Source organism: Camellia sinensis, chromosome 4 (assembly GCF_055761805.1).
Source record: "Camellia sinensis isolate YWXY chromosome 4, ASM5576180v1, whole genome shotgun sequence".
In the NCBI taxonomy this organism is placed as follows: Eukaryota; Viridiplantae; Streptophyta; class Magnoliopsida; order Ericales; family Theaceae; genus Camellia; species Camellia sinensis.
The window spans coordinates 66,480,778-66,493,167 of NC_138964.1; the positions used below are offsets into that span (position 1 = coordinate 66,480,778).

Genomic DNA, 12,390 nt, shown 5'->3' on the forward strand with positions numbered 1-12,390 from the left:
GGACTAAGTAAAATTTTGGTAAAATTACAAAGGTACTAAGTGTAATTAATACTATTTTTTTACTATTCTCTGTTAATTTTTGTAATAGCATTACACAAATGGATTCAATTACAATTTAATTGAAAATTTAAAGAATTAATTGGAACAATTAAAATGTCAAAGATATAGTAAAATTTGAAGCCAAGCGTAGCAATGAAAAGTGAAATTACCCAAATTAAATTACATTTAACATTTTTTAAAAAAAAATTAGTTACTTTCAAGATGCCAACTTTTCATACAATAATATAATCCCTTTTGAATTACATGACAACTAAAAGGGATAGAAAATGGGTATCTCTCAGTGAATTACAAGGTCCACTAACCACAAGCTTTAGCTTTATTCATGTATATCCCTCACTACAAAAAATTCGTTTTTTTGCGACGGTAAAATACCGTCGCCAATACCAAAGAAGCCGTCTCAAATGCTTTTTTGCGACGGTAAATTGCCTTTAGCGACGGTAGTAGGGGGGTCGCAAAAGACGGGGTAGCTAAAGGTCTTTAGCGACGGTAACCGCCGTCGCAAAAACATTGGCGACGGCAAAGATGCCTTTTAGCGACGGCAAAATGCTGTCGCAGTAAAGGTGTAAAAATCTGAAGTTTTTGAGACGGCAGTAAAATACCGTCGCTAATATGGTTATTTGCGACGGGAAAATACCGTCGCAAAAGGGTTTATTGAGACGGTATAAAATACCGTCGCTAAAAATGGTTATTTGCGACGGGTTTATTACCGTCGTTAATACTATTATTTGCGACAGAAAAGTAAGCCGTCTCTTAAAATATTATTTGCGACGGTGATAGTACCGTCGCTAAAGGCCTTTGTTCATATGGCCAATATCATTGGCGACGGCTATGCTACCGTCGCAAAAACCTGTTTCTAACAAAAAATGCAATTTTAAAATTATTAAAAATATGCAAATTACCTGTATTAAATAAAAATAACTAAAAAAAATCGATAACTATATAATAATATAAAAATTCCTGTATATAAATAAAATTCATCCTTAATTAAAGTACTCTTCCATTCATAACAACACATCATCAAAATTATCCAACCACATAATTTTACAAAATACATACATAATGTTGTTCACAAATCTAAATAATGTAAATCAAAAATAAAAGTTTTCTTCATAAACAAAAGTCCGTCGCAATCTTCACACAGCTGCATTCCACAAGAAGCAAACTGCTACTCAGGAAATATCTGAAAATAAAAAATAAAAATAATTAGTGACAATATAATTATGTATTAATATTTTAATTAAAAAAAAAACATAAAAAATTATTTATTATATAATTACAAAGATAGTTAAGTAAATAATTTTGGCTAGATAGAAATCCGACCCTAACTCCCAAACCAGAAACCCGATTCGAGTCTCATCTTCTCCCACAACTCTCTCGTGCCTAGGCGATCATGTGTGCTAAGTTTCGTGCTAAACCGACCCCTTTTGGTGATTTTGGAGCGTCAACATCTCGAATTTAAGTTTCTTAAGGAACTAATTTGCCTAAACCGAAATATGGCTCTAACTCCCAAACCGGGAAACCGATTGGAGTCCCGTCTTCTCCCACAAGTCTCTCGTGCCTAGGCGGTCGTGTGTGCCAAGTTTCGTGCTAATCCGACCCCATTTGGTGATTTTGGAGCATCAACACCTCGAATTTAAGTTTCTTAAAGAACTAGTTTGCCTAAACTGAAATATGGCTCTAACTCCCAAACCGGGAAACCGATTGGAGTCCCGTCTTCTCCCACAAGTCTCTCGTGCCTAGGCGGTTGTTTGTGCCAAGTTTCGTGCTAATCCGACCCCATTTGGTAATTTTGGGGTGTCAACACCTCGAATTTAAGTTTCTTAAAGAACTAGTTTGCCTAAACCGAAATATGGCTCTAACTCCCAAACCGGGAAACCGATTGGAGTCCCGTCTTCTCCCACAAGTCTCTCGTGCCTAGGCGGTTGTGTGTGCCAAGTTTCGTGCTAATCCGACCCCATTTGGTAATTTTGGGGTGTCAACACCTCGAATTTAAGTTTCTTAAAGAACTAGTTTGCCTAAACCGAAATATGGCTCTAACTCCCAAACCGAGAAACCGATTTGAGTCCTGTCTTCTCCCACAAGTCTCTCGTGCCTAGGGGGTCGTGTGTGCCAAGTTTCGTGCCAATCCGATCCCATTTGGTGATTTTGGGGTGCCAACACCTCGAATTTAAGTTTCTTAAGGAACTAGTTTGCCTAAACCGAAATATGACTGTAACTCCCAAACCGGGAAACCGATTGGAGTCCCGTCTTTTCCCACAAGTCTCTCGTGCCTAGGCGGTCGTGTGTGCCAAGTTCCGTGCCAGTCCGACCCCGTTTGGTGATTTTGGAACGTTAACACTTCGAATTCAAGTTTCTTAAGGAATTAGTTTGCCTAGAGTGAAATCCGTCTCTAATTCCTAATCCGGGAACCCGATTGGAGTCCCGTCTTCACCCACAAGTCTCTCGTGCCTAGGCGGTCGTGTGTGCCAAGTTTCGTGCCAATCCGACCCCATTTGGTGATTTTGGAGTGTCAACAGCTCGAATTTAAGTTTCTTAAGGAACTAATTTGCCTAAACCGAAATATGGCTCTAACTCCCAAACCGGGAACCCGATTCGAGTCCCGTCTTCTCCCACAAGTCTCTCGTGCCTAGGCGGTCGTGTGTGCCAAGTTCCGTGCCAATCCGACCCCTTTTGGTGATTTTGGGATGTTAACACCTCGAAATCTAGTTTCTTAAAGAACTAGTTTGCCTAGAGTGAAATTCGTCTCTAACTCCCAAACCGGAAACCCGATTGGAGTTCCGTCTTCTCCCTCAAGTCTCTCATGCCTAGGCGGTCGTGTGTGCCAAGTTCCGTGCTAAACCGACCCCTTTTGGTGATTTTGGGACGTTAACACTTCGAATTCATTTTAGCTTAGAATGTAAAGTTACATTTTATACCTGATCTTCTGGTGGTGGTGTATATGGATTCTCGTCTTCTGCAGATTCCCTAAATGCCCGGTGGCCACTCGATGCATCAGGAGCCTATGATAGTCAACGCATAATGTGTTAATCTTTTATACATAATGTTGTGTGACAATTTAACTATCAAACAATTTAATTTATATCGAACCTGTCTGTTAGGATCCACACTTGCCCCCTGTGACACAAACGCCATCATCTCAGCTCTCAGCTGCTGTAAATGTGTAGAGAACTCTACTCTCATCTCCTCCCTCAGCTCCTCCCTCAACTCATCCCTTAGCTCCGCACGAACTTGCTGGGTGATCTGAACAATAGTCGATGGCTGGGGTGCTGACTGTGATGGCCCTGCACCATCTTTATACACTGCTCTCCGAGGCACAGTTCTCCCGTATGTGCGACAATATCCATGATTGTCATGACCTATCAACTCATGGAAAATGGCATTCCTAGCCTCCAAAGTCCGACAATCCTCAGGTAGCATAGAGAGTTGGCCATTAAACTCATCCTGTATTGAATAAGAGATACAAGTATATGCCAAATTAAGATAGTTAACACAAAAAATAAAAAATAAACTTTACATACAATCAAAGGTCTTTGGAAACTACCAAGGTCAGGATAACCTCTGGGTCATCTGCTCTACGTGTCATAAGCCAAACATTCATCTTATCAGTAGACTCCCCCTTATTGGTCATCTACATTTTTTTAGAAATATGAAAATTAGAATCCAAATAATTTCTAAATATACAATGTTTATTTATATACAAAAATAAAACAGTAAAATATCAACCTCATGCCGTATCTGAGCGAAAGTAGTACGCCCTGTGGTATGAGCTATGCCGTGAGCTCGCCGATTTTTAGCGTTCCTAGTTGCAATTTTCTATAATAGGTTCAACAAATGTAAGTATATAAATATGATTTGTATGTTTACATATCATACATATAACTTATTTGTATACCTCAGCATCGGAAGTACGCCAATACTCCACAAGTTCTTCCCACTGGCTTGGCACAATGTGCAAAGGAACATCATCCTTCAGATTAGGATCTTCACTTCTAGGCTTGAAATACTTACACTTAATCTTATTCTTGTGATCCTTCCATATGCTGTTACAGTTTTTCATGCAGATTGGCTTGTACTCCTCTGGACATATATTCAAATTGTCCTATAAAACACAATTTCAAGGTTTAAATAATAATAACACAATTTTGGAATTTAAATTTTTGGACAAAAATATACTTTTACCTTCACATCCTTCCAGATAGCATCAAGAATATCATCAGGCACAGTGTTCCAGTCAAGAAAAGTAAGAGGAACAATGTTACCATTTCGCACAATAATGCCAAGTTGAGTAGTTAACTTAGACACGTTATCTCCTATTGGACAGTAATTTTCATCAAATTGTATGTCCAATTTGGCACCGGTACCCCACTCCCTAATGCCCTTGGCACATCCTCTACCACGCCTACTCGAGGTTGATGAAGAACTAACATGACCTGTGAGATACAATAAGAATAAACAATATGCAATGATAATAAACAAATGCAAATTTAAATAATGTCAATACAAATCAATTTCTTATACCTGAGTGAGGCTGTGAAGAAGTCGAAGGATCTGAAAAATACAATGAAAATAAACAAGTTATATGTAATGAGAACAAATAAATATATATTTAAATAATTTTCATACAAATCAAAGCAAATTTATATACCTGCGGATGGCTCATAAGCCGATGACTCTAGTCGGGATGATAGCTGTTGCGGTGCCACTGATGGTGGACGCACCGATGGTAAGCCTAGAGGCTGAGTAGCTGATAGCTGGTGTGGTGCCACTGATGGGGGTCGATGCGGTGGCACTAATGGCCCCTCTGATGGTGCTCGCTGTGATAGCTGAGTAGATGATAGCTGCTGTGGTGCCACTAATGGTGGTCGATGAGGTGGCACTAATGGTGCTCGCTGTGATGCCTCCTCTAATGGTGGCACTAATGGCCCTTCTGATGGTGGTCGATGTGATGCCTCCTCCGATGGTGGTGCCGCTGATGTCCTCTTATGTACCACGTCGGACATCATGCGCCGGGGATGATCAGGTTTCCTCTTCCTTCCCATAATAATCTGCAAGCAATATAACATTAATTAGAAACATAGATAATGGTTTGTCATCAACTATAATATGACATTAATTGAACTAATACAATTACAAAGACAAAGTAAATTAAGAAACTGATGATTAACTACAACCTTGGCCTTAACTGAATTACTGATGTTGATTAAATATCAACCTATTTGAACATCAACTGTTTCCCCTTCTGCGGCTTCCCTCACCCAACCAACTTCTTCATCACGAAGCATTATATTTTCTTCCAATTGTTGGCTCATATATGGCTCAATTTGTGGATCAGTCGAACTCATATCAAATAAACCTCTTTGAGACATCTTCACCGCCACTTGCCAGTCTGGTTGTAACGGGTCTGCAACATACCAAACTTGCTCTACTTGGGATGCCAAGATGAAAGGTTCATTACTAATTCTATCATCTCGATACAACAAATGATTGAAGTTGACTAACGTGAAATTGAAGACATCTTGTATCTTCCCGTGAATGTTGTCAATCCAATCACACTTAAACAACACATGCTTCTTCTCATTGGAATATCGAATCTCAACAATATCTGTCAATTGTCCATAATAGTACACAGACCCCACACGAGGATTCTTGTCTTTCCGACTAGCATAACTTATAGTATCTGCCTTCAAAGCCACACCACAATTTTGTGTGGCTCGACGGTCATCCATGGCCTTTACTCGATACCGAAACCCATTCATTATATACCCGTTGAACCTCCTTGCCAGGTTATGAGGACCATTTGCCAATACAGTAATCTCTTCAGAAAATGTGACATCACTAGTCCTTCGCAAAGTTTGAACCTATTTTAAATAATAAAAATTGTAAAATTTAAAATATAGTTCGACTTAGGTAAATAGAATCTGTAGATTTAAATACATACATGTTCCTTGAACCAAATGTGAAAAGTTTCAAAATGTTCACGCCGAAGCTGATGATCGTCAACACGAGGCATTTTGACCTTAAGTTCTTCAAGGTGTTTGCTGTGTAAATTGAATTTTTATATAAAAACAAAATTTGGTTCAAAATTCAATGGAATATAATAAAATATTGAGTGACTAACATAACTTACTTTATGAATGGTTGAACCGCGGCTGTATTGAATAAGACATACCGATGAGTTTGTACCCAAGAAGTGTTATCAAGATAAAAGCTTGTGATTTCACCAACAGCACGACCTAGATTATCATCACCACTGTAGTTTCTCGTGGGTCGATTAGATTTAGTTTCCACATCATTGAGATATTGTGCACAAAAATTCATGCATTCTTCCATAAGATATCCTTTAGCAATTGAACCTTCTGGACGAGCTCTATTACGCACATATTGCTTCAAAGTAAGAAGATACCTCTCAATTGGATACATCCATCGAAATTGAATCGCTCCACCCAATAATGCTTCGTCAACTAGATGTATAGGCAAGTGCTCCATTATATCAAAAAAAGCAGGAGGAAATATTTTCTCTAGATGACAAAGTGTTACGGCGATACGATCTTGAATATATTGCAAATCTGTTGCACGATTGACTTTGGAACACAATTGTCTAAAGAAATTGCTCAATTCAATCAAAGGTTCAATTACATTCTTCGGTAACGATCTTCGAATGGCCAATGGAATTAGTTGTTGCATCAGAATATGACTATCGTGGCTCTTAAGACCCCCAATACTTCTATCATGTAAGCGTACACGACGCGATATATTGGATGAATACCCGTCGGGAACTCTAACTTCCTTCAATACTTTCAAGAACAAATCTTTCTCATCCTTGGTCATCGTGAATTGTGCCGGTGGTAAATAAGCTTTATTCGACCCTCTTAATTGCAAATGTAGGGGTTTTCTAATATTCATTTCTTGTAAATCACGCCGAGCATTAACACCATCCTTCGATTTTCCTGCAACCCCTAATATTGTCCACAACACATTATCACAAACATTCTTCTCTATATGCATCACATCAAGGTTGTGTCTAATTAGATTGTGCTCCCAATATGGCAGTTCATAGAAGATACTCTTTTTCTTCCAGCTATGGGTGCGATGTCCAACTTTCTCTTTCTCTACTTGTCTCCTATGCCTCTCCTTAAGGTCATCCCTCTTGTATTGGGTTAAAATACCCTCAGATTCTAATTGTAGCAGCATCTCAGTTCCAGACAACAATTTGGGTTTGAATCTGACTTCCCGACTACCATCAAATGATACTTTATCCTTTCGGAATTTATGGCCATTAGGTAAAAATCTGCGATGACCCAAGTATGATTGTTTCCTACTATGCTTCAACCAACACGATGTAGTTTCTCTATTGCAACAAGGACATGCATATTCGCCTTTAGTACTCCATCCTGACAAGTTTGCATATGCAGGAAAATCACTAATTGTCCACAGTAAAGCTGCATGCATTTGAAACATTTGATTTGTTGATGCATCAAATGTGGAGACACCGTCATTCCATAGTTCTTTCAACTCCTCAATCAACGGTTGCATATACACATCAATCTTGTCACCAGGTCCTTTCGGGCCGTCAATAAGCACAGATAAAATTAGAAATGGTTGTTTCATGCACATCCATGGCGGCAAGTTGTATGGAATGAGTACAACAGGCCAAGTGCTATGAACTATGTTCATCGTCCTGAATGGGTTAAAACCATCAGATGCTAAGCCAAGCCTTACACTTCGGTAATCATTACTAAAGTCAATATTCCGACGATCAAAATCTTTCCATGCAAGGGAGTCTGCAGGATGCCTAAAGACACCGTCATTAGTTCGTTCCTCTGCATGCCATCTCATTAACTTAGCCGTCTTGGATGACATAAACAGCCTCTGCAACCTTGGCTTTAAAGGAAAATACCTCATTTGTTTTGCAGCTATTTGTTTGCCACCGTTGTGAGGACCATTTGAACCACCATTACCATTTGATTTCCATCTTGAACTGTTGCATATGACACATTTATCAAGATTTGCGTCCTCGTTTCGAAACAACATGCAACTGTTGGGACATGCATCCCATGTCTCATATGTGAAGCCCAAATCTGTTGTGACCTTTTGAGCTTTATAATATGAGTCTGGGAGTTTCACACCTAACGGGAACGCCTCATTCAATAACTCAAGCAACATGTCAACAGACTTGTCTGTCCACTGATTAAGCACCTTCAAATGTAGAAGCCGAACAATGAATGACAAAGCAGTGAACTTTTGACAACCCGGATACAATTCACTTTGTGCATCTTGAAGAAGTTTGAAATAGTTTGCAGTCTCTGCATTTGGACCGAGCTGGGGTTCAGATGCATGGGGATCAGTGCTCTGTGCTTCATTACCGTCAACACTTGTACCGACATGTGGATTTCCCACAGCCCCTTGTATCATTCCAACTACATCGTCGCCAATGTCTAAATTAGCCACTGTTTCATTCGCTCGATTAGCATGCAGAGATACGTAAGATTCCCCATGATTAATCCAATGTTTGTACTTTTTAAAAAAACCATTCAAAATCAGATGGTTCCGTACACCCTCTCGCACAAGATGGTATCGATTCTCACATTTTCTACACGGACAACTAATCATCGAACCTTCAACCCTATTGGTGTAGGCAAACACAAGGAATTGATCAATCCCATTAATGTATTCCCTCGACATCCTATTTGGCAAATCAATCCAACTCTTATCCATCATCGTACTTCCCTTATATGTGTTTCCCACTATTAATTTGCTTCAGGCAAACTTACTGTGAGATATACATCTCACATACAAAACAAATATGCCCTAGAAAAAAATATAATTACAACAAATGTAAGTCATAATGAGATGTAAGGGTAAAAATATAATTACAAGACATAATATCACATATTAATTATCCTAAGGGAAGAGGGGATTGGTAGCTAAACAATTAATAGCTTTAACTTAGGCACCAACCAAGAATAACCGTCCAAACAAACGCACAGATATAACCGTAAATTCAGAAAATTGACTCAATTTTCTAAAACCAAATAACTCAATTTTTTGAAAAATTGATTCAATACAGAAAATTGATTCAATTTCTAAAACCAAATAAGGTGATGGGAAATGGAGTTTAGTATTTCATAATTTGCATACCACGCTAAATGGGAAATGGAGTTTAGTATTTCATGATTTGCATACCACGCTAAATGGGAAATGGAGTTTAGTATTTCATAATTTACCTTATTTGGTGCCTTTTTTCTTATCGGAATGTGAAATAAACTTTGACTAACTCAGTTGATATAAACTTCAAATGATATGCACATCGGTCCCAAGATGTACCAAAATGTCAAACATTTGAGTCATTTAATGAAACAGTTTAAAGATGCATCCACCAAGTTGAAGAACAAAATTCAATTAACAGAATAAGTTATTTTTCCACAGGTCAAAAACATTATGCACACATTCCCTTAATAAAAGGTAATGTTGCAAGTACATTACCTTAAGGAAAGGTAATGTTACAGTGGACTATCAGTATCCTACAAAAAGCCAAAAATGACCAACAACATCAAATAGGAGAAGAATGAGAAATTTTGTTGCAAGTCCACATAAGAGGAGAAAGAAAGCTTGAACTTCAGGGCCTGTCTCTCCAGGGCCTATCTGTCCAGAAAATATCCTTAAATTTTTATTTTTTAAGGTGCTAAAATCACAGAATAGGCACTTAAAATTTATGTGAAAATTTACATATTTTAAGTGTCCAATCTTCAAATTCTATTACATTTGAGTTGCTGTCAAAGTTAGATATGCCTAGTGTTTTTTAATCTTCTATAATTCATTAATTTTGTTATTTTGATCAACAAACTTCCATTACTTTCTCACTTAATTTCTTGATTATTAACTTTTATTCTAAGGTCCTACAACATTCTTGACATCCACCAAGTTGAAGAACAAAATCCTTGAAATAGATGATCTAGCTATATCCACCAAGTTGAAGAACAAAATCCTTGAACAAAATTCTTGACATGGGCCTTTGAATTATAACCAAAATCCTTGAAATCAATAAAAAGCATCTTCACAGAGAGGGGGTAAATCCAAACCACCTTGGCCACATCAGGCACTCGCCACCACAAGGACAATGCTACAAGGGAATACAAAAATAGATGATCTAGCTATATCATTATATATCTTCACATAGCAACTTTTACTTCTCCTGTTTTCCTTATGCTTTTTTTTTTATTGGGGAGCAATAGTAAATGTGAAAATAGTAAAAACTTAGAATTGGGTACTACTAATTTTAATTTCTTGCTAGGCAGTAGTGATGATATTTGAAGTTAGAAACCACACCAATTTGTCGATGGTGGATGGAATATTTGTGGTCATTTTCTACATACAACTCACTGTTTACTAAGCCCAAAACCATCATAAGAAGGAAAAGTTATGGAACAAACCACACATAAATAAATAAATAAAAATTGAGTCCAGTTGTGTTGGATGTCCTAATATAGCAAAGATGAGTTATTGTACCCACAAAAGCAAATTATAATGAACAAAGTCAGAAACTATGTCCAGCTGTGCACTATCTACCCAGTTATCTTCTTTTTCTATTTTTAATAAGACATCGTAATAACTCCTTACTTAGCTTCATGTACGTCAAGCAAAATACAATGAGTAATTATGATGAAATCCCAGTTAAATCATACCCATAAGGAATTTAGATGAAGCAAAGTGAAAAATAAAAGGCACACATGAAGAAAATATGCAAAGATGTTACTGGAATAAAAACACTAGTGGTTCAAAAAACAAAGAACAATAACTGTGCACATATAGTGATTAGTTTACAACACCTTGCTTTAGGGCAAACGGCTGCTGGAGATAATCAAAAGCTTCAGGAATTAGTTCTACATTCTCCAATAATACTTTTTCTGCATGAGAAAATCATCAAAAAAATTTCAATGCACATGCCATCTAAATGTAAAAAGAAACATCTTTGTACATATCAACGTAGGGATGATAACAGCAGACAAACTATTATATAAATAGATTTTAGACAGGTTGAAGAACAAAATTCAATTAACAAGTTGAAGAACAAAATTCATTTAAATAAGTTATTCTAAGGTCCTACAACATTCTTGACATCCACCAAGTTGAAGAACAAAATTCAATTAACAGAATAAGCAACAAACAATGTCTTAGATGCATCACCTTCTATAAATTCAAAATTCAAAATTTCGTTGAAGAATGATTTTCGACCGAGGACAAAAACACAACACAACGAGGAATCATTTTCGAAAGGAAGAAGACGAACCTAGAATGGCCGTTAACAGTCGCTCACAGCCGCTCGTCAGTCGTCGTTCACCGTCGCGGCTGCTCGTCACTCCGGCGAAGGCTGTCGTTCAATGATTTTGATTTGAGGATTTCGGGGATCAGTCGATTGGGAGTTGGGGGATTTTAGGGATTTCGGTTTCAGGGATTTTGATTTGAGGAATTTGGGGATTTTAGGGACTTCAACCGCGAATTGGATAGAAATAGCGGGATAAGCGAAATATTGATTTATTTGCGACGGTATATTTTAGCCGTCGCAAATGATCATGATTAATGAATGAAACGACGTCGTTTTGTCCTTCGTTTTTGGCGATGGGCTTCTGCCGTCACAAATGGTCCACCATTTGCGACGGTAACTTCTTACCGTCGCTAAATAACACGTTTGCGACGGTATACCGTGCGTCGCCAATGTTTTTGGAATTTTCTTTTTACAATCTTTCGCGACGGAATCATCCCCGTCGCAAAAAGCCAATTTTTATCGACGGCAAACACACCCCGTCTCAAAAAACTTCTTTGGCGACAGCAAACACACCCCGTCGCAAAAAACCATTTTTTGCGACGGCAGTCACCCCGTCGCAAAAACCTCCGTGTTATTTGCCTGCTTTTCTTGTAGTGCCTTTGTTTCTTACCAACTTTTAAATATATGGCATCTTTCATTGGGTGAATTAGAGTATAGGATTGGAATTATTAATTTGTGGACTCAGTTATTCTATGTTTGTTTTAACATTTTAGTTTAGGATTATTAATTCACTGGATAATTAATCCAACAAATTTATAGGATTATTAGTAATGGGGCAGGGGTGAGATTATTAATTCAATGAATATTAATCCAATTAGATAATGAATACTACATTAATTTAATAGGATTATTAATATTTCACTATTAGTCTTGTGAATCAAACATGACTATAGGGCCACGATCGTGCATGAATCATAATAGTGCATGAATCATAATAGTGTATTGATAAAAACAATATAGAGCTTGTATTCTTGATTGCACAAGACAAACAATGATTAATGAATTTT

General features: G+C 37.7%; 2 protein-coding genes across 2 annotated transcripts; both read right to left on the reverse strand.

Moving 5' to 3' along the window:
- Positions 1–1,044: 1,044 nt before the first annotated feature.
- Positions 1,045–11,527, reverse strand: LOC145824702 (uncharacterized). Its single transcript, XM_082925115.1, has 10 exons — positions 11,348–11,527; positions 4,706–5,105; positions 4,579–4,608; positions 4,240–4,490; positions 3,953–4,159; positions 3,784–3,873; positions 3,602–3,688; positions 3,148–3,501; positions 2,976–3,059; positions 1,045–1,240 (listed from the first exon to the last, which is right to left on the reverse strand). The coding sequence occupies exons 2-10, from the start codon at positions 5,097–5,099 to the stop codon at positions 1,226–1,228; spliced, it is 1,512 nt and encodes a 503-aa protein (XP_082781241.1). The 5' UTR covers positions 5,100–5,105; positions 11,348–11,527; the 3' UTR covers positions 1,045–1,225.
- LOC145823358 (uncharacterized) lies at positions 5,163–8,772 on the reverse strand. Its single transcript, XM_082922912.1, has 3 exons — positions 6,188–8,772; positions 5,999–6,098; positions 5,163–5,918 (listed from the first exon to the last, which is right to left on the reverse strand). The coding sequence occupies exons 1-3, from the start codon at positions 8,740–8,742 to the stop codon at positions 5,268–5,270; spliced, it is 3,306 nt and encodes a 1,101-aa protein (XP_082779038.1). The 5' UTR covers positions 8,743–8,772; the 3' UTR covers positions 5,163–5,267.
- Positions 11,528–12,390: the final 863 nt, after the last annotated feature.

What these genes read in the sequence shown, in the direction of transcription:
- LOC145823358 (XM_082922912.1), bottom strand. Translation starts at nt 8,742, where the DNA reads ATGTCGAGGGAATACATTAATGGGATTGATCAATTCCTTGTGTTTGCC. An exon ending in GCGGTTCAACCATTCATAAA is followed by an intron (nt 6,099 to 6,187) that starts GTAAGTTATGTT and finishes CAATTTACACAG; the next exon opens with CAAACACCTTGAAGAACTTA. An exon ending in ACATTTGGTTCAAGGAACAT is followed by an intron (nt 5,919 to 5,998) that starts GTATGTATTTAA and finishes TATTTAAAATAG; the next exon opens with GTTCAAACTTTGCGAAGGAC.
- LOC145824702 (XM_082925115.1), bottom strand. Translation starts at nt 5,099, where the DNA reads ATGGGAAGGAAGAGGAAACCTGATCATCCCCGGCGCATGATGTCCGAC. An exon ending in GGCGTACTTCCGATGCTGAG is followed by an intron (nt 3,874 to 3,952) that starts GTATACAAATAA and finishes AACCTATTATAG; the next exon opens with AAAATTGCAACTAGGAACGC. An exon ending in GTGTGGATCCTAACAGACAG is followed by an intron (nt 3,060 to 3,147) that starts GTTCGATATAAA and finishes TGACTATCATAG; the next exon opens with GCTCCTGATGCATCGAGTGG.